The 23712-nt window shown below is 38.7% G+C and overlaps 2 protein-coding genes across 2 annotated transcripts in view; one reads left to right on the plus strand and one right to left on the minus strand.

Annotated features, from left to right (window-relative positions):
• The first annotated feature begins 210 nt into the window (after window positions 1-210).
• Azi2 (5-azacytidine induced 2) lies at window positions 211-23001 on the plus strand. Its single transcript, XM_055601730.1, has 8 exons — window positions 211-626; window positions 7624-7844; window positions 9505-9630; window positions 10098-10197; window positions 10989-11137; window positions 15326-15420; window positions 19179-19297; window positions 21702-23001. The coding sequence occupies exons 2-8, from the start codon at window positions 7629-7631 to the stop codon at window positions 22112-22114; spliced, it is 1218 nt and encodes a 405-aa protein (XP_055457705.1). The 5' UTR covers window positions 211-626; window positions 7624-7628; the 3' UTR covers window positions 22115-23001.
• The window catches only part of Cmc1 (C-X9-C motif containing 1), a 71276-nt gene continuing 58971 nt past the window's right edge, over window positions 11408-23712 (minus strand). Inside the window, exon 5 of the mRNA XM_055601733.1 lies at window positions 11408-11803. The gene's annotated coding sequence lies outside the window, so the exon portion shown is untranslated. The remainder of the gene's footprint in view (window positions 11804-23712) is intronic.

Consider the following 23712-nt stretch of genomic DNA (forward strand, 5'->3'; position numbering starts at 1 on the left):
TCCACTCCGCCTCCCCGCGGCCGGCTGCACCGCCTCACCCGCCGCGGAGACCACTGGGACTGGTAGTCCGCCCCGCCGCGGAGACTCACGGGGCTCGTAGTGCGCCTGGTCCCACCGCAGAGGCTCATGGGACTCGTAGTACGCCCCGCCCCGCTAGCGCGCCGGCTTGCGGCGCCCTTCGCTCCCTGAGGTCCGGCTTCCGGTTTCGTCGTGCTGCGCTGGCACGTAGCCTGTGGGCGGCGGCGGCACCTTCGTGGGCTGCGGGGCGTTCGTGGACCCTTCTGGAAGCCCGTCGGCCCCGCCGCCTCCGGGGAGGGCGGCCCCGGAGCTGGCGCGCGTGCTGCTGGGTAACGGGCCTGTTCTGGCGGCCCCGGGCCGCTCGTGCTCGGCTCGTCTGTGACCTCCAGGGCCGGGACTGCGCGCCCGCGGGCGCCGGCGCCGAAGACATGGGGCTCCCTCGGCGCACCTGTGACGGCCACCTTGACGGAGGAAGCGGCCCCGTCGTCGAGGAAACCGGAAGCCCGTGGTGACCCCTGGCGACCCGGTTTGTTTTCAGTCGCTTGGCAGACACTGGGGAAGCGAAACCCGGTGGCCTTGGGGACGACCCTGCGTAGCCAGGGTTCAGGGTGAGTGGATTCTCGCGCTCGCCCGCAGCGCGCCGCCAGCCAGGGGCGGCCTGGTGGCTGTCGCCTGTCCGGACGCCCGCCTTTTTCCGTGCCCGCAGCCCCGCGCCTCGGGCTCTTCCTCGGCCTTCGCTGCTCGGCGATTGCTCAAGTTCTGTCCGAGCTCTGATTCCCTGGGAACGCTTTCAGTTTTATTTCCTGGGGTGTCACTTATATCGGAAAGGGAAAAGGGACGTGGGGTCGTGTCGGTGGCGTCTGGGCAGGAACCATCGATCTAACCTTTGTGTTTCGGTCCCGTTTTTCGGCAGTGCATCTAGGGAGGCTAACAATGTGGTCCTGCTCATAAGGAACTCGAGTACTCAAAAGTGAGATAAAATACCATGGAAGCTACTAGAAGTCGTAACGAAGTACTATGTGATGATCAAAAAACCTGACGTACTGGGGTTGAAATTGACCTCCACTCTTTAAAAACAGAAGACTCCCCCCTCCACGTTTAAATTTTAAGTTGGATTGAACAAAATCTTAAAGCATAGTTTCATTTCTAGTTCTCAAACGTCTCATTATACAGCCTATGGTGACCACTCCATCTTCTTAAAGTGGGGATAGTTGGGATTATTCACTGAATGGTTACAAAATGCTAAATGCCCTGAGGTTTGTAAATGGTCGTTTTCATGCAGACCATAACATGTTTTCATAACATTTCATTGTTAAGGGTTTAATATCCAAAAGCCAGCATGGTGTCGTGGGAAATGGCAGTGGATTAAAGTACCTGGACGGAGCATTGTATTTTCCCTTTATTCACTTAACACAAGTAAAAGGCTAAGTCTCTCTTACTTTGCCCCTTCTCCTTTTTCTGAAGCACAGTGCTTACCTTCCAAGACACCTGGATACAGTTTCTAAGAGCTGTGCTGGCTCTTAAGTTGGCAACCTGCTTGCATGTTTAATTACTTCACCAGTAAATGGAGGCGTGCTTGCCCATCTCAGTGTTTTCACATCATTTAGTGAATTCTTAAGAACTACCTAGTCCCTCACGATGCGAAGCACAAGATGGGAAGAGTGCCACATGTGTTTTAATAACCCAGCACTAGGGAAACAGGCAGGCTGACTTCTGACCCTCACCACTGCTACACAGTGAGACCTCTACAAGTGAAAAATAAGGTGAATCACAGTTTCTAGTGTATAAGTACCAGTGCCAGAGGCGCTTCATTAATGGTGACAGAGCATTGTCATGCTTACTGAATGAAGTAGTTAAAATTAAAAAAATTAAAACTGAATAGGATCAACATAGCTTGAATGGCACTTACATTCCGAATTGAAGTTGTTTTTCACTGTCAGGAGATAATTTTTAATAACAGTTAACATAGGTGTTTGGTTGCATCAAGATACATTCTTGAAGGAAAGGATGCTCTTTGTCCTGAGCTGTACGTGCGTCTTAAGATTCCTTGGCCATAAAAAATGAACTTTAGACTTACTGCAATCAGTGAGTCAGCACCATAAGAATGAAAGTGTCATTTTTCATATTACATATCTGATAATGCTTAAGATTTTGGACACTTAATGAATTACAGAGCATTTGGTTGTAAGGCACATAGATTTAAGTGTTGGCATCTTTTTAAAAGGGCATTTGAGAATTCCTTTTAAGCAGTAGACATTCCTGCCTTAATTATTTAAAGTGAAAAAAAAAAAAAGGACTTGTTATTTCCTGGTTCTCCTCTATAAGATTTAATCTTTTTCCCACTGTTTTTTAACTGACCTGTATGAAATGGGTTCTTGAAATTTCTAAACAAGATTTACTTCAGAAGTTAATGAACAATAGTCTTTAATTCGAAGCCCAGCTTTGTCACATGTCACAAGTGTGATTATAGACAAATATACTCACTTCTTTAAGCCTCAGTTTTCCCTAACTATGGTGTTATAGTGACTTTTTTGCCAAGTTTAGCATAGATATAAGGTGTTTAACTTATCCAGTTTTTTTTTATTTGTTCAGGTTCCCATTATGTACTTCGATTAAAAAATTGCCTTCACAATAAAAGAAAATGGCGTCCTAATGATCCAGCCTGTCATGCATGCATACATATGAAAGTTAAGATGCAGAGAGCAGAAGTGAACGGCTGTGTATTCTAGTCTAGAAGTTGAGTTTCTGAATCCTAGGCCAGTGTCCATAGACTGCTGCTGTGTCTAGAATCTAATTGAGGACAATTATAATTAAAACACTCCCAAGTATTATATGAAAAACCTAGATTTGATCTGACTGCTAGGCTCAACTCACCTCCATCTCCCAGGCAGAAAGGGATTCCCAATCCTCCCCAGGCCTGACCTCTCAACCCAAACTTTCCTGGTCAACCCTGCTGCTGGCATGGACAGATCTGCTCTGGTCTCAGTCTTGGCCAGAGAAAATTTCTTTTGCAGTAGTCAGCAGTCACTGAAGAGATGCATCCTGGGTGAAAGTGATGAGAATAAGAGACTGAATGCTTATCCTTGAATGGGCCATAAATATTAGTCTCAGCACCAACAAGGTTTGGAGAAGGTGAGAAGAATATAAGAGCTGAAGGAACGAAGGAAGGAGTGCTGTGAAATGCTGCCTATGGGATACATGCTCATCACAGTTGTGATCTCATAGCAGCTTTTGTTACCTTACAAGGCTGTTAGAGAAAAATATGAGATTAGACTCTCAAGGGCTTCTCTACCCTGGCTAGTTTCCCAAATAATTGAGACAGAGACCTTTTGGAATTACAAAAGCTTTAAGACACAGTAACTGGGCAGGTATCAGCCTTTGAAGCTATTTAGCTATTTCCCAACTACACACCCCAAGTTACTTGCCATAATAGTTCCTGCCTGGTTTGCTTCTGTTCAGTCAGTCTGTCCTCATGGCTGTGTTCATGGGCCTTGCTGCTCCAAAGCAACTTCCTTCTCTTTCTGTCCTGCTACATCTTCGGCTTCCTCTTATTTCCTCCCCCAAGCCTCATGGTCTCTCCCAAACCTCAGCCCAGGAACCAAAACTCCAACTGCCTCTCTTCAGCCCAGGCCAGGATGTCAGCAACCTTAATAACCAGGCAGCTTTAAATTAGGTAGAGCAAGGTTACATAACAAAGACAGGTATAATTGAGAAAGTGTTCCTCTGGGAGGAAATGTGCTCTTCTGGGCAGTACCCAGATTTGGGGAGCCAGTAATTAGCATTAGAATACATTGCAACAGACCAATCCCCAACACAAGACTTTACACAAAATTCTAGTGTGGTTTGAGGTACATAATCTCAGGAGTTATTGGCACTGGATAGTGACAGGGAGAGGTAGAATCCTTCACTGAAGATACACCTAATGTTCCAGTGACTGGTCCATGTACATGCACATATGGGCAGCAAAACTGCATTTGGTGGATTATCAAAATTTTAAAAAAGGAAGTACATTTTTAAGTGTGGACATGTTGAGGGATATGGGAAGAATTGGAGGGGAACTAGCAGTAGATCACATTTCATAGTATATATGCATGAATTTAAAAATAAACCCTAGATTTAAGTTCATATCCCAAGATTTGGATTTGTGTTCATATCCCAAGTTTGTCTCTTGATCGTTTTGAAGCTTTGTAAATTGGGTTACTAGTAACCACCTAGAAACTAGAAATACACATGTACAAGCATTAGTGGTTGGCACTTGAGAAATGCTCTAAATGGCAAGGTTTGGGATATTGAAAATGGCAGGAAAATTATTAATTGTTAGGAAAAAAAGGTCTTTGATAGAAGATATTTGTTTCTATTATAGCAAATCCCTCTCAGTATTGATTTCAGTGAAAATGGAAATTTATGATCTTTTAAAATAATTTTGATTAACAGTGCCTGAATCTCTTTCTATATATGTCTCTCATCACAGACACTACCCAGCTTATCTGACAAACGACTCCATTATCATTCCTCAAACTTTACTGCTCTCAGCAGCAATTGGCAGCATTATTTACCTCAATCCTTTCTATTTCTGTTTTACTTTATATTTAATTTATACTCTTAATATATTCTTTCAGTGTATACTCTAAGGTATGACATTTGTCAAACATGAAATATTTGTACATTTGGCTATATTTGTAGCATTTAAATGTACTACTCTTAACTCTAGTACTCTTATGATGAAATGATAAAGTTGACATACTTCCTGAACTGCTATCATCTTTATTCAAAAGTTAGGAGGTCACCAGTTGAGTAACATAAAATGAACCTAGCCTTTAGATGGTCAAGAACACTAGTTATAATTTGAATTTTATAAATCATGTAATACCCTTTAGTTCTGGTATATCTTGATAATAGTTCTCAAATAAGAATAGGACTCAAAATAACTTGGGTGTCTATTATAGAGAGTCGTTTGAAATTTTCAGCCCATGGATCTAGAGTAAGGCCACATAATGAAGATATTTAACAGGACTATAAGTCTTTCTAGGCAGTAGTCTCCACTTCACTCTATCAAACACTAGGTTAGAGTGTTTCTACCACCCTCTTGCTCTTGTTTATAGTGTGTCTGGAAAACATTACTGCTTTTACAATTGAGAATATGTTTACAATGCTTAAGTTTTGAAAGTGAATATTAACCAGTTGTTAGGGAGTAGTCAAAATATCATTGAGTCTTTAAGTTAATCTTTTTTTTTTTTATTTTTTTTTGGTGGGGGGAAGCTCTCTTTTGTAGTGGTGGGGCTAAACCTAGGGCCTTCTATATGCTAGAAAAATGTCCTTCTACTCATCTTCAGCAGCAGACCAATCATTTCCAGTAACTATATTTTTCTATTCATGAGTAGGTATGAATGAGTTTCTTAAAATGTTATGTTTGCATTAGCTTGATCTATTTAAGTATATTACATTTATCCAGAAAAATCGAACTTCTAGGCCAGCTGCATGGTTTTTTAAATACATTTTATCACAGGGTTCCATGGTTCCATACTATAGCTAGCACAAGACTGCCTGGAACTCGCTATATAACCGAGGCAGCCTTAAACTGGTAGCAGTCCTCTGCCTCAATCAAGTGTGTGATTATAGACATGAGCTACCCCACCCATTCTCTAAGGTCTTGATGAATGTAAGGTTTTCTAAAGAAAAGTTCATTGTAGAGGGAAAAATATTACTAATTCTGGCCCTAAAATCAGACAGCCTCTCTCTGCTGCACACTAATCTAACCTGCCTACATTTATGGCCCAGTTTTCGTCTGTAAGAAGGTGTTAACATGATTTTTATACCTCCTAGGGTAGTCATGAGAATTTAAATGGATGTTTCTAAACTGCACAGTGCCAAGTAGTTCATTAGCGATTGTATGAATTGTTTTTCTGTTGTCAAGGTGAAATACCTATGAATGGGCTACTTATGAAGAAAAGGAAAACTTTTGGTTACAGTTTTAGAAGTTCAAGTCTTAAGACTTGGTGCCCTGACTTTGGGCCTCTGACAAGGGCAAGTGACCCAACATGGCAGGTCACTTAAGGGGTAAACTGCTCACATCACAAGTTAGGAAAAGAGAGGTAGAGGACCGGACCAGGGTCCAAGAGTCTCCTTTGAGGACACGCTTCCAATGACCTAAGGACCTTCCTAACACCCCACCTCAGAAGGTCCACAACATCAACACTACCACCGTGAGATGAGACCATAACAGTTATGGGTATTCTTAATAAGTTTTAAGTGTCAGTCTAGGCTATCTTTTTTAATTTATTAATTTTTTTTAAAGTTTATTCACTTTGTATCCCAGCTGTAGCCCCTTCTCTTGTCCCCTCCCAATACCATCTTCCCTCCCTCATCTCTTCCCATGCCCCTCCTCCAGTCCACTGAGAGGGGAGGTCCTCCTCCCCTTCCATCTAACCCTACCCTATCAGGTCTCATCAGGACTGGCTGCATTGTCTTCCTCTATGGCCTGGTAAGGCTGCCTCCCACCCCCAGGAGGAGGTGATCAAAGAACCAGCCACTAAGTTCATGTCAGAGAGAGTCCCTGTTCCCATTACTAGGAAGCCCACTTGGACAGTGAGCAGCCATGGGCTACATCTGTGCAGGGGTTCTAGCTTATCTCCATGCATGGTCCTTGGTTGGAGTATCAGTCTCAGAAAAGACCCCTGTGCCCAGATTTTTTTGGTTCTGTTTTTCTCCTTGTGTAGCTCCTGTCCCCTCCAGGTCTTTTATCTCTCCCTTCTTTCATAAGATTCTCTGTACTCTGCCCAAAGTTTGGCTATGGGTCTCAGCATCTGCTTTGATACACTGCTGGGTAGAGTCTTTGAGGGCCCTCTGTGGTAGGCTCCTGTCCTGTTCCCTGTGGTATGAGCCAAAATTGACAACCACTTCGTCATAAAGGGTCATCTCACTTGGTCCCCAGTTACACCTTTATCTCCTGCAATTTGCCTTTCAGCTCTTGCCTCCCCACACTTTATCTTTAAAGTTGTTGTGCTAGAAGTAAGCAGACCGAAAGGTTTAAGTGTGATGGACAGAGTCAGAATGCCCTCCTCATTTATTACAGTGAGCTGATGTCATTTCAGTACCTTCTTTGAAAACCATCCCTCTGGCTCCATGGCATTTTGTACTGTTTCATACCTATGCAGTATAATTGTTTTTCTGTATGCCTGTCTCCCACACTGCATTATAGAGGTTTTATTTTGTATTTTTGCTTACAAGATGATTAATGTTAGAAATGAATAGAGAAGGGATCCAGCCCAGGACCTGATACCAGCTTGGCAAATGTTGTCCTGCTGAACCATACTCACAGTCTGATTTCACACTCTGATAGGACTTTATAGTAATGGATTATGGTCCTAAGTGTTTTATCTATAATTATTTTTAATTATTTAAACTAAAAGTGGTTATTAGCTTTTTCACTAAGTCACACAGACACTGAACCTTGGATTAGAACCTGGGTAGCTATGCTTAAAGCAACTATGTTGTCTTGCCTCTGAAAGAAAATACCTTTAAAGTTGTTTTCAGTATTCACATTGTAGTTATACTTTTTTACCCCTGCTCACCAAGTGTGACCCTCATACTTTATCTTCTCTATAGCCACCATGGACACACTAGTGGAAGATGACATCTGTATTCTCAATCATGAAAAAGCCCACAGAAGAGAGACAGTGACTCCGCTCTCAGCATATCCCGGAGATGAGTCTGTTGCTTCACATTTTGCCCTGGTCACTGCGTATGAAGACATCAAGAAGAGACTTAAGGACTCAGAAAAAGAAAACTCCTTCTTAAAGAAAAGAATAAGAGCTTTGGAAGAAAAGGTATTTTATTCCTCTTTTGATTACATTTTTGACATAAAGAATAATTCCAGTATTTGAAATTTAAAATATTTTCTAATCTGTCCTCCAAGAATAAGTAAGAATTTCTGAATTCCTCCGCATTAAACTCTGCTGCATCAGCCATACTATGTGCTCAGTGATATTGTAGAGCAGAATTTAACAGCATGAAGGGACGGTATTTCAGAATTTCCTGTTTCTTTTTTTCAGATTGCCTACTGTCATTGCTTTTGTTGCCTTTTTTTTTTTTTTCTTGTTTTGTTTAATTTTGTTTTCTTTTTGGTTCGTTTGTTTGTGAGGCAAACGTGCATGGGCACACCTAAGGAGTTCCTTAGGAGCTCCTTCTGTTTAAGACAGGATCTTGTGCTAGGTCATAGAGCTGACTAATTCGACTAGGCTGCCTGGCTAGAAGCCTCAGGGATCTTCGGGTCCCTATGTTCCTTTTACAGGGATTACAAGTACACCTCACCACACCTGGTTTTTACGTGAGGATTGAACTCGGGTCCTGCAGCAAGCAGTTTAACCAAATGAGCAGTCACCCAGCCCTGATGAATGTTTGTCATTTTGAATTTTCAAGTGGGTACAGAAGAGTAAGATAAAGGAACCTGTCTAAGAGGATCCTTCTGTGCTACTGCTTCACTGTGTTTAACAAGCTCTTCACCAGAAATGGAACCTTTATTTCTGATTCTTTATTTTTATCACAAAGTAAGAATAACATTTTGAACCAATAATGACACGTGTATTTTTCTATGCTGAGTGTTAAATTCCTGAATTTCATATACACATAGCTAAAATGCAGTCTAAATCACCAGATTTAACTAGACTATATGTTGGCATTTTTCTTGGTTGTTCATTTATTTATGGCATTTCAAGGTTTTAGTTTATTTCTTAAACTCTGATTTTTATTTCTGTCTTACAAAAATAAGAGCTTCCACAAATGGTAAAAGAAATGAGTTTTGAGCAAAGAAAGAAATTTTCCTGTACTTAAAAACTTGAGGATGAGGGTTAGTAGAATTTAATTTGTTTGTTGGGATGGTAAAACAAGGGTAATAATTTATTAATATTATAATTTTTTCTCATATTTTAACTTAGTAACTAAGTATATTTGTCATATGAGATAAATTATTGAAGCTAACTTGGACAACTAAGAATTATGCTTTTAAAATTAAATAGAAACTATGGAATTTAGTATAAAGTTAACATACAAAATTGTTTCTGTGATCATCCTATTAATTTCAATTGCTGGAATAATACAGGGTTTAATGAAGTAACATGTCTATTCCTTAAGAAAGTTAAGTCTGATTTGATACTTTCCTGATGATAGAAATTAGTTACTGTAGGCTTGGAAAATATCTAGACACTCACAAGACAATATACTAAATTACATTGTTATGATTAAGTTTGTTACAAAGCAAATAGTACAAAGCACAAAGACTGATGAGCTACAAACATAGAAGGTACTTGTTGTTTGTGTACTGTGTGTCTTAACGAAGAGTGTGTGTCAATGAAATATTCACTTAATTATAGGCAAAGGTAGGCTTTCTCCTTGTGTTACAGTAGTTAGAGGAAGATACAGAATCATCTGAAGATGGACTTACTTGATTCTACAAATCTGAAGATTTCTCCCCTAATTTCATACTGCTAGCTTGTTGGAGCTCGAGTAGATGAAGAAGCAAGTCCTGTGGGACGAGAACAAGTGAATAAGGCCTATCATGCATATCGAGAGGTTTGCATTGATAGAGACAATTTGAAGAACCAATTGGAAAAAATAGTAAGTTGATTTGAAAATAATACTTTATATTTTCATTGTTTTGTTTTGCAAGAGCTCTAGAATTAAAATAAGGGGTTAAACAATTGTTAATTAAAATATACATGTGCATGGCATAGGGAAATTTTTAATGATTATATGATTATATTTTCCACTAATTTAAAAAAAAAAAACTTAGCAGTTAATAACATTAAGAGCTTAAAGCCATCTCAGCACCACTAATTTACTTTGAAAAAGTGATGACAAGGTTGAATTACTTACTCATTGGGGGTTTTGTTTTGTTTTACTTTTAATACAGTGAGAATGGTGTACTAAGAAAGAAACAAAATGGTGTGAGAAGCAGGGTTCATTTTTCCATCTTACTTTGAAAAGTTAGAATGAGGTTTATTCAATATTGACCTAAAAATTAAGATATAATCAAGCCTAGAGATTTTATTGACTGTAATTTGGCATTTTCCCTACTTAACTAGAATAAAGACAACTCTGAATCTTTGAAAGTATTGAATGAACAGCTACAGTCTAAAGAAGTAGAACTTCTGCAGCTCAGAACAGAGGTGGAAACTCAGCAGGGTATGCCACTTACTTGTTATGAATATTCTAATAGAATTAATCGATCTTGCCATTTGTATGAGATCTATAATAGTTTCCTATATCTGTATGATAAAGCCTTAATTTTTTTCTGTTCTTTTTTATGCAATATCCTATTAACTTTTCTTTGGCTGAAAATTGTACTTTTCCTACAGAAGATGTGCTTTTATTCAAGGGTAGTGTGTGAAGTAGAGGAGGACTGACATAAACCCCATCTCCACTGAAGCTCTCACCCACTGCTCTCTCCTGACCCAATCTTTCATACTAAACTTTTTGCCCACAGTTAAACACATTGTCATGGAGTAGCTGCAGTCACTCTTAATTTTTTTTCTTCTTCAAAGTTAATAAAATGTACAGATGAGATGCTGAAGTTGAAAGTTTTTCTGGGACTTATAGATAATAGTCTTGTTCCTATCAATAGTTTCATGAGATAAGCAAAAGAATTGGCTACTGGGAGAACTTTTGATAGAAAATTAATATGAGATCTTTTCAGGAAAATGGTTGGGGCTTTTTGGAAATGGAGACATGGGGACTTAAGTCAGAGATAATATAGGATCCAGCTGTGTTGTTTCCATAATCAGATTTTTACGAATAAACTTGTTGACATTGATTGTACCTGTCAAATTTCAAACACTGACAGAGTGCATGACAGTGAGCCTTATATGTATGGTTGTTTTATATAGTTATTTATTGACATTTTACTAGTGCCACCTAGGAACTGGAACTGGTATAAAAAGCAAAGATAATTATTTTGTTGTGTGTCCTTTTTCTAGTGATGAGGAATTTAAATCCACCCTCATCCAACTGGGAGGTGGAAAAGTTAGGCTGTGATTTGAAGATCCATGGTTTAGAACAAGAGCTTGAACTAATGAAAAAAGAATGCAACGATCTCAAGACAGAGCTACAGAAAGCCAAGCAAACGGTACTTGAATGTTATTAAATTGAGAACATCTGTGAAATATGTGACATACATATAGGACTTGTAACTAAGTACTAAGTCATAGGTCTGTAATTAATTATAACCATATAACACTCTCATTTCCTAGAAATTTTGTTTACCTTGTAATCATTGCTGCTGTATTTCATACACTCTATATGTTCACTCACCCCAAAATACAGTTTTAATAAGGTTTTAAAATGTGATTTAAAATGTATATTTTGTTATGTCTTACTTTTCTGTTGTGACAAAACACTGTGATTTATAAAAGGCGTTTATAAAAGAAAGCATTTAATTTGGAGACTTGCAGTTCCAGAAAGTTTGAGTCCATGATCGTCATGTTTGGGAACATGGTGGCAGGCATAGTGCTGGCATAGTGCTGGAGCAGTAACAGAGCCTACATTTGATTCACAAGTACAAGGTCGATAGAACTACCAGGGAATGCATGAGCTTGTTAAACTTCAAAGCCCACCCCCAGTGACACACCTTCTCTGACAAGGCTATGTCAACCCTTGCCAGATAGTTCTGCCAACTGCAGACCAAGCATTCAAGTACATGAGCCTGTGGGGACCATTCGAATTCAGACCGCCACAGGTTATTTTAATTTTTTTCAAATGTTCTTTCTTCTGGTTCCTCATGTTCTGAATGTGCCTGAAAATTGTAAAGAGAACTTAGTGTTAACATTTCCATTTATTTAACATATCAGTTTGGTTAGTTTAAACACGAGAGACAACATTATAGAATTCTTAAAAAACAACAAACTTAACATTAACAAACGAAGCCTGACATAGCCTGTTTCTTTTCAGCTTGAGAATGAATTAGGAAAATCAACAACAAAAAATATCTGCCAAGTGTGTGCTATAGCATGATTAGCCTGAAGTCATCCAGTCACACAAACTGCCTCTCAGTTCCTCTCTAGGAATCTGTTTACCACTACTATACTCTGGATTTAAAAAAAAAAAATTTTCAGATGGGGGTGTGTGAAAATGTGGCGCCAAAATATTTTACATTTGTATAATTTAAGCTAGTCATAGCCGGTTAATCCTCAGCTCACTTACTTGCCCATCAAGGCCTCCTGTACATGTCCCTCTGGAGGTCACCATCTAAAAGTAGAGCTACTTGCCATCCTTATGCTGTCAACCAGGGTTATGTACCCATAACCCAAAGAGCCTTAAATGCTGCTTACACTTCTCTTCTGTAACATAGTCTTCGTCGGTGACCACTAGCTATAATGAGCTTCATGTGTGAATACTATAGCATTCTGCCTGCAGCTGACTGACCTGCACTGGCCAGTGAGAACCCATCAGAACCCTGGATCTGATAAAGGAAAACACCACAAAAATCGCTGTCTAGTTGTGTGAAAGCCCAAGTGATTTTTGTTTCCTTTTACTTGACTGCAGAGTTTTACTGCCCTACCTTTAAGCTTGTAGAGGGCCACACGAAACTATTTCTTCAGACTTCCAGCATTCTGCTCCGTAAGCCCAGTTATAGCCACTAACAGAATAGCTGCTTACACAAAAAGATTTGCACTGCAAAGTTCTGAGTAACCATCAATGATTACACTCTTCTTGAAATAATTTGCTATCTTTTTTACATGCCTGATTACATTTTTGTATGTTTACATTTTATGCATAGACTATTTCACTGTAGAGTAAGAATCAGTACCATATGATTATGGGAATCTATCTCATTGCGCTGTTTATTAAATTTGAAATTTAGGAATGTCATTTAACTTTCAAGAAATTTATTTCTATAGGTGTTAAGTGCCTGACTTTTCATAAACATTGTTAGGGACTGTATATAGTATCTGGACAGAGTATATTCAGTACATAATTAAAATAAACAGACAGACTTGTTTAAAGTCCAGAAAGGCAGCGCTCGTAGATGTGTCTGTGTGGGGCATGGAGAGCCAAGTTGTTCTTATTACTTACTCTCCTCCACTAGGTGGTGCTAGGGAATAAACATATACTTTTACTTTACATCTGTCCTAGGCTGGCAGTTCATAACCAGATCATTAGAAGTACAGGAAACTTAAGTTTCATCAGTTTAAACTGATGGTGAAGCAAGAAACTTAAGAGTTTTATCTGATATAAGAAAAGAACATTGAAAGGGTGAGAAAACTGTCACTTTTAGAAATGTACTTTTAGATCTGGTCACAATTTTCTTGGGTATGAGAATGTAAGAAGGAGCCAATGAAAGAAGCCTGTGTTGACATCAATAACTTATCTTTGTCTGCTCTGGCCATATTTTAAAATGCTAAGACATTACATTCTGGGGTGTATAACAGTGGTCATATTAATAGCATTCTGGTTTCAGCTATTAGCAAATTTGCCTAGTGTTTGCTGTTAGTAAGGTCAGCGTTTCAGAGGCATTTCTGTCTGGGCTTTTCCAGTTTCATATTCAGAACAGTTGATTCTGAGAGTTCAAACTTAGCCTAAGGAGTGTGAGAAATAGTGGATCAAAATAAATAGCCCATGTGGAGTCCTAGTTGTGCTGTGTAGTAAACGTCCGGGAGAGCTGTAGTGCAGGGACCTGTGGGACTTGGTCAGTTCTGAGAGTGGCCTCAGAACAGTGCAGCCTGTTTACTCGCCACGAGGAGTATTTGCAAGTTGGAGACAGTCCTTTTGAGGACTTCATTTTTGATGATTTACAGTCAGCTTTTCTGAACTATCAGGTGTACAATATTTTCTTATTCTAACAAGATTTATTTTCATAGTTGGTTTTAAAGCGGTTTGCAGCAAACATGTGATTCGAGTATACACAAAGGAACATGTTTTTAAATTAATGGTACAAAAAACTTAAAGGTGGTCTGGGATAACCTTATTTCCTATGGAGTACAGTGAAGAACAATGCCAAAGATGCCTAGGGGATAGTTTTTGAGACACAGTTTTACTCTGTAGCCCAAGTAGACCCAGAACTCACTCTGTAGCACAGGCTGTCCCAACTTGTGGCAACCCTCCTCAGTCTCCCAAGAAACGGGATTATGGGAGTGAGCCTATTCCCAGTTTATGTCATATAAGTAATAATGAAGATTAACATTTTGTTTTTTCAGATTGTACCAGCAGTTGCTGCTCATAGAGTAATTCATACCTGTGATATTAATGTTGCAGACTCTTGAATGAGAATGCATTTTGAACAAGTGTGATTCAGAAGATCTTGAGTACATTAGATGTAAAAGTATCTTTTACAGGTGTGGGGGTTTTGTTTTTTGTTTTTACTTTGTTTTGTGTTTTGGGGTAGTCGTTTGCTCTTGTCACACAGTATAAGCAACTAAAATTGAAAAGGAACTTTTAAAAAGTTCTTACCAGTGCCACACCTTGCAAGGGAGTTTGGGAAGTGTGGTCTTAAACTGGTGACACTGTGCCAAACCCAAATCAAACTGCTATTGAAGAAAATGGTTTTTTCCCCCCTGTGGAAACAACCGGAAAACTCTGCTACATTCACTGAAAATGGTTCTTTCTCTAATGTACCACAATGTTTATTAAAATAATGCAGTGTATGTAACCTATTCAATCTGTGCCTCTTTGCCTACTACCAGAGAAAGTAAAGCCAGTTAGTCCATACACATTCGATGAAAAATAAAGTAAAATCCAACAGCATATGTCAAGCGACAGCACTATTCCAGCATATTCATGGGTTTCCTCGAGATATAACTGCTTGTCCTAAAATACGGATCAATTGCTTTTGAAAATGAAGACCAAAATATATGCACATACAAAAAATTTCTTGCCAGGTCACTCATTTTACATCTCTTTAGGAGGAAATTTATGCTGTCTTAAAACAGTAGCTTGTCCAGTTTTTGCTGGTTTTGTGTACAGAAGTAATACCAAAGAAACTCCCATTTTCCCATGGAGTTCATGCAGGTGTACTTTAAACAGTAATGTGATGGAGATATTACACTTCTGATATGTTCAAAATGTTTTATAGGATTCCAAACTCGTGAGAACATATTTTAAAGGCAAAGGAAAGCATAAACACACAAATAACTGAAAGTGATTTAGACAATTCTAGGATAGGTGGCAGTATTTCATTAAAATTGAGTCCAAAAATCTAGTCTTACACTTTATACAGTGGTAGTTGTAGTCTATGAATGTTGAAACATCTGTAATAAATGAATGAAGAACTGAAATCACTGAAGTAACTCCTGTCTTTTCCTTTTTAAAAACACCACAGGGTCCATCTCAGGAAGACTTTCTGCAGAACAGAGATGTTGTCAGGCCGAGCTCATCAAGGGAGGAGCATGCTCCACACCAGGGCCTTCTCCACAGGTCTCCTGTGTGCTTCTACCTTTCTGATGTGCTCTAACTTTAGGAGCAGCAAATCATCTGCCTGTGGCTGTAATCTCTGGTCATTGTATATTTATAAAAATGATTTTAACAGTTACCATCAGGCTTAACCTGATTTGCTATCCTGTCAAAAATTTTCAAGACATTTGTTTTAGAGAACTCACAATTGTCAAAGTACACATCCTCTACTTCTTTAGCAAATTGCATATTTTAATTTTAGTTCCTTCAAAGGAGTGGTTCTCAACCTTCTTAATGCTATAAACCTTTAATACAGTTCCTCATGTGTGGTGACCCCCAACCAGAAAATTATTTTGTTGCAAATTCCTAACTGCAGTTTTGCTAATGTTATAAATCATAAAGTAAATATCTGATACGCAGGGTATCTGATGTTTGAACCCCAAAGGAGTAGCAACCTACAGGTTGAGAACTGCTGCTTTAAGGGAGCATAGTAACTTTTCAAATACTAAAGAAAATTATATATGTCTGCAGTAGAATCATACCTAGATAGATTTTTCTTTCGTGAACAGTATTTTACCAAAAGGTTGATAGTGTTGGTCAAGAAGACTTCACAGTTCTCTCTAAACAGAATAGGCAATGCTTCTTGAGACACAGACAAGTTCCCTAACACCAAAATACAAAAGTCTATACTTGGACTAAGCATATTTGTGTGGGCCATCAACTATTTACTGTAGTTGATGTGATGTGTATATAATGACAAGGCCTATGAGAAAATATCCTTCCCAAAAAGGGCACCGTGGTCAATACTCAGAGTAGATAAGGAACACAGTTTTGAAAAAATAACCTTGTGGAGTTGACTCCTGAACTTATGTGCAAACTGGTTTCTTATTGTCCTAGGTAGGGTTACTGTTGCTGTGATGAAACACCATAACCAAAAGCAAGTTTGGGAGGGAAGGGTTTATTTGGCCTCCATTTCCTTATTGCTCTTCATCATTGAAGAAAGTCAGGACAGGAACTCAAAACAGGGCAGAATCCTGAGAGCATGAGCCGATGCATGCTGGCTTCATGTAAGAAGGCCCCGGCTTCTTACTGGCTTCCTCCCCATGGCTTGCTCAGCCTTCTTCCTTTTAGAACTCAGGACCACCTGCCCAGGCTTGGCCCCCACCCACAGTGGGCTGGAACCTTTCACATCAACCACTAACTAAGAAAATGCCCTACATGCCTACCTGCAGCCCAGTCTTCTGGAGGCCTTTTCTCAATTAAGGCTCCTTCCTTTTCAGTGACTCTAGGTTGTGTCAAGTTGACCTAAAACTATCCGGCACAATCATTTTACCAGGCTGGTGTTAGAATGTGGGTGCCATGCATAGAGTGCTATGGCCATGCTCAGCCATAGTTATGTATTGTTTTCAAGGGATCTCAATTGGATTAGTGTAATTTTAGTACTCGGGGAACTTCTCTGTGAGTAGTTTAGAGGACCATATACACGAAATGTATTTTTTTAATGTCACTTAGAGCAAGTTTAGGTTTACACTCCCAGTTAAGAAAGTAGGGTAAAATGGTTGGTATGCGGTCTATGCAGTCTCAAAAACACTGCTAAAACACCCAGTACTCATGAGGGTAAGTTGGAACCCTGCTAAGAATTGGAGAGATAATTTGCCTTTTCATTTCTTTTTTAATGGTTTCAATATTTGTTGATTTGCATAGAACTACCAATCAGTTTTACACATTTTAAAGACTTAACACTTTCATGATTAAGGTAACACCAACTGAAATGATTTTGTTATCCATAAGAGGAAGAATTGTAATCAGTAATAATCTTAGATGCTGAGGTGGCAGTGTGCCACAGAGCCTGTGTGGTGGTTAGAAGACAGCTCAGTGGAGTCAGTGCTTGCCTTCGCTCTTCAGTTGGTTCCAGGAATTAAACTCAGGTCACTTGCCAGCCTATCACCTTAGTTTTTTGAAAATGCATCTTTTTATGTGTATGTTACTGTGTGAACCTGCATGAGTTGATGGGGATAGGTGGAGCCTATGGAAGCCGGAGGAGGGCATGAGGTCCCTGGAACTGGAGTTACAGGCAGTGGGGATGCTAGGAACTGAATCCTGGCCCTCTGCAAGACAGTAAGTAGTCTTGAACTACTGAGCCATTTATCTCCTGCCCAACTGCAGGTAATTTTTTTAATCTGAAGGTGACACTAAGAGCAAAGGACAAAAAGGTAATCTGATGATGTAATTTTATCCTAAATTTTGAGCAATCTTCATTAAATTGAATTTTTCAAATACACATTAGGTATTGATACTAATACCTTTGTAATGTTTTACTTGACTTGTCTAGATATTTTGAGTGACTGTATGCACGTGGTATTTCAGTGCCCAAGTATTGCTATGAATATTTTTTTTTGTAAGTCAGGTACAGATTCACCATTTTATAACAATAAACTATTTTCAAACTGTATTATTTATGCCTGTGTGCCTGAGTTAGTGTGTGTACAGTGCTCACACTTGCTGCTTTATAATTTGAGTGAGCCTTTGAAGAACATTAAATGCCCAGAATTGTACCATGAAACCATCAGCTTCTTCACACTGAAAACAAACTCACTATAAAAGTCATTGTTAAAAGCATCTCCATTGTTTACTGGCTCTGAAAGGTTAACAAGGATATTTAAAATAATAGATTTCTCTCCAAAACAGTATAGTTTGCTGTTTATAAGAATTACAGTCCTAGTAGGGTAGAAATACTGTCAAAAGAGGTAAAATTTTACCTCATAATTTAACCTACTTGTTTTTAAATATCTATTGCTTCTGTAATTAGATACTAAATCCAGATTTCAAGGTTACACCTTTGAAATTTAAATTGTTCTTTGAACAGGTAAAAACTGAAGCATGAGGTAGCATGTTTGTTTAGTTTTATTTCCATACCAAATAACATTCTCTAACCAACAACAGTGGTTCTAATACTATGAAGTCAGTTCTTATATTGACTATTTCATGTATTGCTATACAGTAAAACAGGATGATGTGCTGAAGATGCCAGTTCATTTAGTTGACAATTAAGAACCTAAAGAAAATCATGGGCCTAAGAGGATTTAATGGAAAATGAAAGCTGTTAAAATTAAATATAAAAGTTTCAGATTCTGAGGTAAAATCCTTTTAATCATAAAACTACAGAAAGGCATTCTGAAGTTTTCATAGTCCGCTTCTCTAGCTGCTGCTTCGTTATGAGGAAATCACGTGACTCCTCATGTCTTGTGCTGTCATGTCACATTGGTTTAGAACCAACAGTATGAGACAGCCCAGTCAGACATAAAGAATGTAATGCATGAAACCTCGATTTTGTCTTAATGTGGTCTTGGGTCTGTACTCATCACTTCATTTCACAATGTCAAAACAATCCAGAGATAAAGACGAATTCAAAGACTATACATGAATGAATGCAATTTTATTCTTGATCAGATTGGCAAAGGAAGGACATATTCCCTACTAGTTACTAATTATATTAACAGCACTGCACATTACTGGCTAAAAGCAATCCTTAGTTCTCAAAGGAGCCAGTAGAAAAGTCACTGGTTAGAGTGTTTATCACAGTCTGTTTAGTACAGTAGTTACTGCTTGGAATCAGGGCAGTGTTACCCCTAGATTTTTCACTTACAACGTCCCAATTAATCTTTTAGTTCATTTATATTGTCATTAAAAGGTAAATATAAACCTGTTTATTTGTATTGTGAAGTTATTCCCTTTGCCCATAAAAAGGACCAGTATAACTTGTTTCTAAAATTCCATTTCAGTGACAATATGCAGCATGCATACTGGGAACTGAAGAGGGAGATGTCTAACTTACATCTGGTGACTCAAGTGCAAGCAGAACTACTAAGAAAACTGAGAACCTCAGCTGCAGTCAAGACAGGCAAGTCACTGCTGGCTGGAAATGCTGATCCAGCCAGACTGCCTGAAGAGCAGCCAGCTACTTTGTCTTGACCAAAGTCCCATGGCTGCCGTTGAAAAGCCAGACTGCAGCAGTGTGTGCAGCACAGCGTTCTTTTCTTGTGCTCCAGTCTCCAGCTGGTCATCTTCACACATCAGGTGTTGGTGGTTTGTCGACAGTGCTGTATTTTCCCCTTGTGGCTTTTCTCAGCCAAGTGCTGCTTATGTGTGTAAGGCCAAGGTGTTAGGTCTGAGTTCGGGGCCTTTTACCACAGCAATACAGAACTAGTTGTATATTTAAAAAGAGCTCCAATACTATGAAATAGACCAAACACCTAGCGTTTTATTTTCAAAACGACAATTCTGATTCACTTAGTTCCTGATATATTTTTATAAACTTTACTTTTCCATACGGGATATCTGATTTGAAGGCAGACTCAACCTGAATTTGCCATTGTTTCTTTTCATATCCACTGTTTGACTTTTATATTAGCTAACCGTGGGTAGTTTTGTCAGTGCTATTTTTATATCTTAGAAAATGATCTGTATTTGGACCTAACATTATATGACAGGTTTACAACCAAAATATACAGTATGCATTTAATGCCTTAAATTTTACTTTTCAAAGGAATGTGATGTGACTTTGAAAAATGATCGGTATCTAATTTAAAATTAGTTGCACCTATGATTGTCCTAAAGGAGAACAAGAAAATTACAAACGTTCTCAGGAGTGCTTGTAAGGGAAAATGTTTCACATTGGGGAAGGAGGAGAAGACTGAATTCAGTTTCTTTTGATTTCTGAGGAGTTGACTACTTAAGAATCAGGCAAATTAATGTGGTGTTGAGCAAACATAGCTTAATTTATGGTTCACCTTACCCTCATTTTCCAGTAGTTAAGTTTACTTATGAAGATACCATAGGTGGATGACAGAAATAAGACTTATCCTTAAAGGTACTCAGCTATTGTGGAGTAAGCTGTCAGTACAACAAGTATATCATAAATAGTATGTTCTAAAAAATAATAAAGAAGAAAAGCTCTTTCCATCCTGTGTCCCTTCTTACTTGGCTGATATTACAGCCTTTTGATGCCTTTACACTATCAATTTCTAGACTTTCCTTGGATACTGTTAAGTAGTCAGCAGTCCCTATAGCTCATTGTTTTAAGTAGACAGGGTAATGGCTCACTTATCCCTAACCTGCCCATCACCATTATCCAGAAGAATTTATTACTTTCAGGTCTTTCATTTTATCTATCCCCCTAGTCCACTACCCAAATGCTTCAATTCGTTTCTTCTAAAATTACATGCGTTGGTTCGCCCAGAAGAATGGCTCAGTAAGTGGAAGGGCTCACCTGCAAACTTGAGGACCCATTTCCCCTGGAGCTCACAGTGAAAAGAAAGAGACAACTGTGGAAACCTGTCCTCTGACCTTCATGCTCATGTGTGTGTAACTGCGTTCTCATGCTTACACACATACACACATAAAAATAAAATATTAGGTTCACATGGAGCCAAGCTGTAGATATACTTGGTCATCCTTGGTTATATATATAGGTGTGTGTGTGTGTGTGTGTGTGTGTGTGTGTGTGTGTGTGTGTGTATAAAATAGACAATATATATTTTTTTATGGCTGTCAATTGTGGCAGATTGACTGAAGAGAGTAAAAGATGCTACTGTTGCCAGTTTGCTGATTATAGCTAAATAATAACCTCATAGCAGTCTTTTGCAAGCTATTGTATGTATGAAACACCTTTTTATTTCTTTAAGTTGACCTGCTTGTTGAGCAAAGCAAAATTGTGTTTACTATTATATTTATTATAAAAAATTGACCTTACAGATTCTATTTCAACTACCTTCATCCACAAAGGCTTTTGAATACATGTTAAAATTTCACTTGACTTTGAAGAATAATTCAACGTATATTTGTAAAACTAAGTTACTTTTGGACCCTCTCCCATGGAGACGTTTCAATAAGCAACAGAAGATATTTTAAACCTACTAATTATTCATGACTTTCTTGGTCTCCACTAAATATGATCTAAAATATTCACTAGCCACATTAAAGGCCAAGAACTTCACTTGTCTTTGCCTTGTAAAAAAGATGTTTTTTGTTTTTGTTTTTTTTAATAACATGTAGACTTGATCAGGCAGGAAAAGATTCCCACATCTATTTTCCAAAAGAAGCAGCTGAGTGAATGACTTTTAGTCAGTTTCAGTAAATATGTGTTATCTCAGAGCTCAGGTACGTTAGGTATCTCCAAGTCAGTTTCCAGTGATCAGACTAAATTGGAAATGCTAATTATTATTATCAGTTGCAAAACTAATAATAAATAAGATGTTTACAGTCTCATGCTAGAAGACTGACACATAGCTTTGCTTTCTTTTTAGCCTGTACCCCAGTAGGATATGTTGAAGACCTTGGAAGAGACAGCACTAAATTGCACTTGACAAACTTCACTGCAACTTACAAAAGACATCCCCCTTCGTCACCAAATGGCAAAGCTACTTGTTATGCTCCGTCTTCCCCTTTGACAGGAGATAAAACGGCTTTCTCAGACAAAGCAGTTCTTGAGTCATGGACAGATAACGAGAGATTGGCTCCTAATGATGGTGCAGACTTTCAGGAGCACAGTTCCTATGGCAGAAATTCTCTGGAAGATAATTCCTGGGTATTCCCAAGCCCTCCTAAGTCAAGTGAGACAGCCTTTGGTGAAAATAAAAGCAGAGTCTTCCCTTTACCCAGCCTGCCACCGCTGCATTACTTGGACCAACGTAATCAGAACTGCCTTTACGAGAGCTAACTCGATGGGACTTGCAATTCGATCAGGAGGACACTAACTCACTGGTTCTCCCAAGGGGTTGTTCAGACTGGAAGTGGACTTTGATTACAATCTTGCAGAGTTCTCCAATAGGTACATTTGTACATTCTGCACATTATGTACTTTATTTTCCAGTTATGAGAACCTCTGGTTGTACCTTTAATAACAATTACAAATTTTTGCTTCTTGGAAAAGGAATGAAAATGGAAATCTTAGACATGGTTTTATAAAGTATGTGACCAGTCTAAATGCCCATTCAAATAAAGAGTAGTCTTTAATATAAGAGAAAAACCATGTCTGCTGGTTCATATTATACCAAGAAGCAAATGGCAGTGTGAAAAGGTTGTGCTTCTTTGACTTTCTGATGCATAAAGATTTGAAATATAATGGAGTAAAAGTAGGTTATTACATCTCTGCTGTTCTTAAAGTTTTAAGATTCAAAATCATTTTAAGTAAAACATTTGTGTGTACAATTTTAAAGTGCAATTTAAATTCTAAGACTTGAACTAATGACCATTGAAGCCAACTTTTTCCCAGTATATTCAAATCCAAATAGTTAAAAATGATGATGTATGCGAATTAAACTATTATAACCGTATACAAAGTCCAGTTAAAGTAGAAAGAACATCTCACAGAGCAGTCTGTTCAGTGAGTCATAGTGAACTCACCATGTAGTCATTTTCAGCAGAACAGCTGTCTGTTTTACACATACACAGAACGCTTATGCACAGATAGGACATTTGAAAAAGTAAATCCTAATTAACTTCATCTAGAACTAAATTTTGTGCTGTATAATTATGAAATATCCCTTAAGTGGCCAATCACTTGTAAATAAGTAAAGAAATAAAGAAGATGGCTTCATGTGGAAATTCATCTAAATTCCTTCAGGGTCAAAACAGAGTATTAGTGATCATGTATTACCTGTGTGACGTAAGAAGACTCTCCTTTCCTAAGTGGCATTTCCTACATCCTGAATTTAAAGGACCTCTGATCTCGTGCTGAATCCCGTGCACAGCCCGGCAGTGTTCACCATTCAGTTATCTCACTCACTTACTCATGCCTGCCCTGATTAATGGAATTGATGTCAGATACTGGATTGTGTTCTGACCAATGAACACAGCTGACTCAAGGGAGTACAGGCTCCTGCCAAGTAATACAACAAAACCCAATATGCATAAAACAAACACGAGCCTCCAGACTCCAGCTGAGGGAACTAACTACCTGTGTAATAAGAAAGCGGATTTGTTTCTCATGTGGCTGCGGAGGCCTTCATCTCATGTCTAATATAGCTTACTGGTTTGCCTTTTTTAAACCAAGACTAGAAGTTTTCTTCTGTAAAGAGAGTCTTAATAATGTTTTGCACAATGCCAAGAATTTGTTTTAATTAAAATTATTTTTGTTCTTAAAATGGAATTAGATGTGAAATACTGTCCTTGCCTATGTATATTTCCAAAGTCTGGTATTAATTTTATTTCTCCAAAAATATTCTGAATGGAGCAAGTTTCCTCTAGCCAGTGTAAGTTATCAAAAAGGATCACCAGAACAGTCTGATGTTCTTAACAGTTGAAAGTATTTAATGC

The sequence above is a fragment of the Psammomys obesus genome, unplaced genomic scaffold (genome assembly GCF_907164565.1).
Source record: "Psammomys obesus unplaced genomic scaffold, mPsaObe1.curated_primary_1811, whole genome shotgun sequence".
NCBI classification, from domain to species: Eukaryota; Metazoa; Chordata; class Mammalia; order Rodentia; family Muridae; genus Psammomys; species Psammomys obesus.

What these genes read in the sequence shown, in the direction of transcription:
- Azi2 (XM_055601730.1), top strand. Translation starts at nt 7,629, where the DNA reads ATGGACACACTAGTGGAAGATGACATCTGTATTCTCAATCATGAAAAA. An exon ending in TACAGAAAGCCAAGCAAACG is followed by an intron (nt 11,138 to 15,325) that starts GTACTTGAATGT and finishes AAAACACCACAG; the next exon opens with GGTCCATCTCAGGAAGACTT. An exon ending in CACCAGGGCCTTCTCCACAG is followed by an intron (nt 15,421 to 19,178) that starts GTCTCCTGTGTG and finishes ATTCCATTTCAG; the next exon opens with TGACAATATGCAGCATGCAT.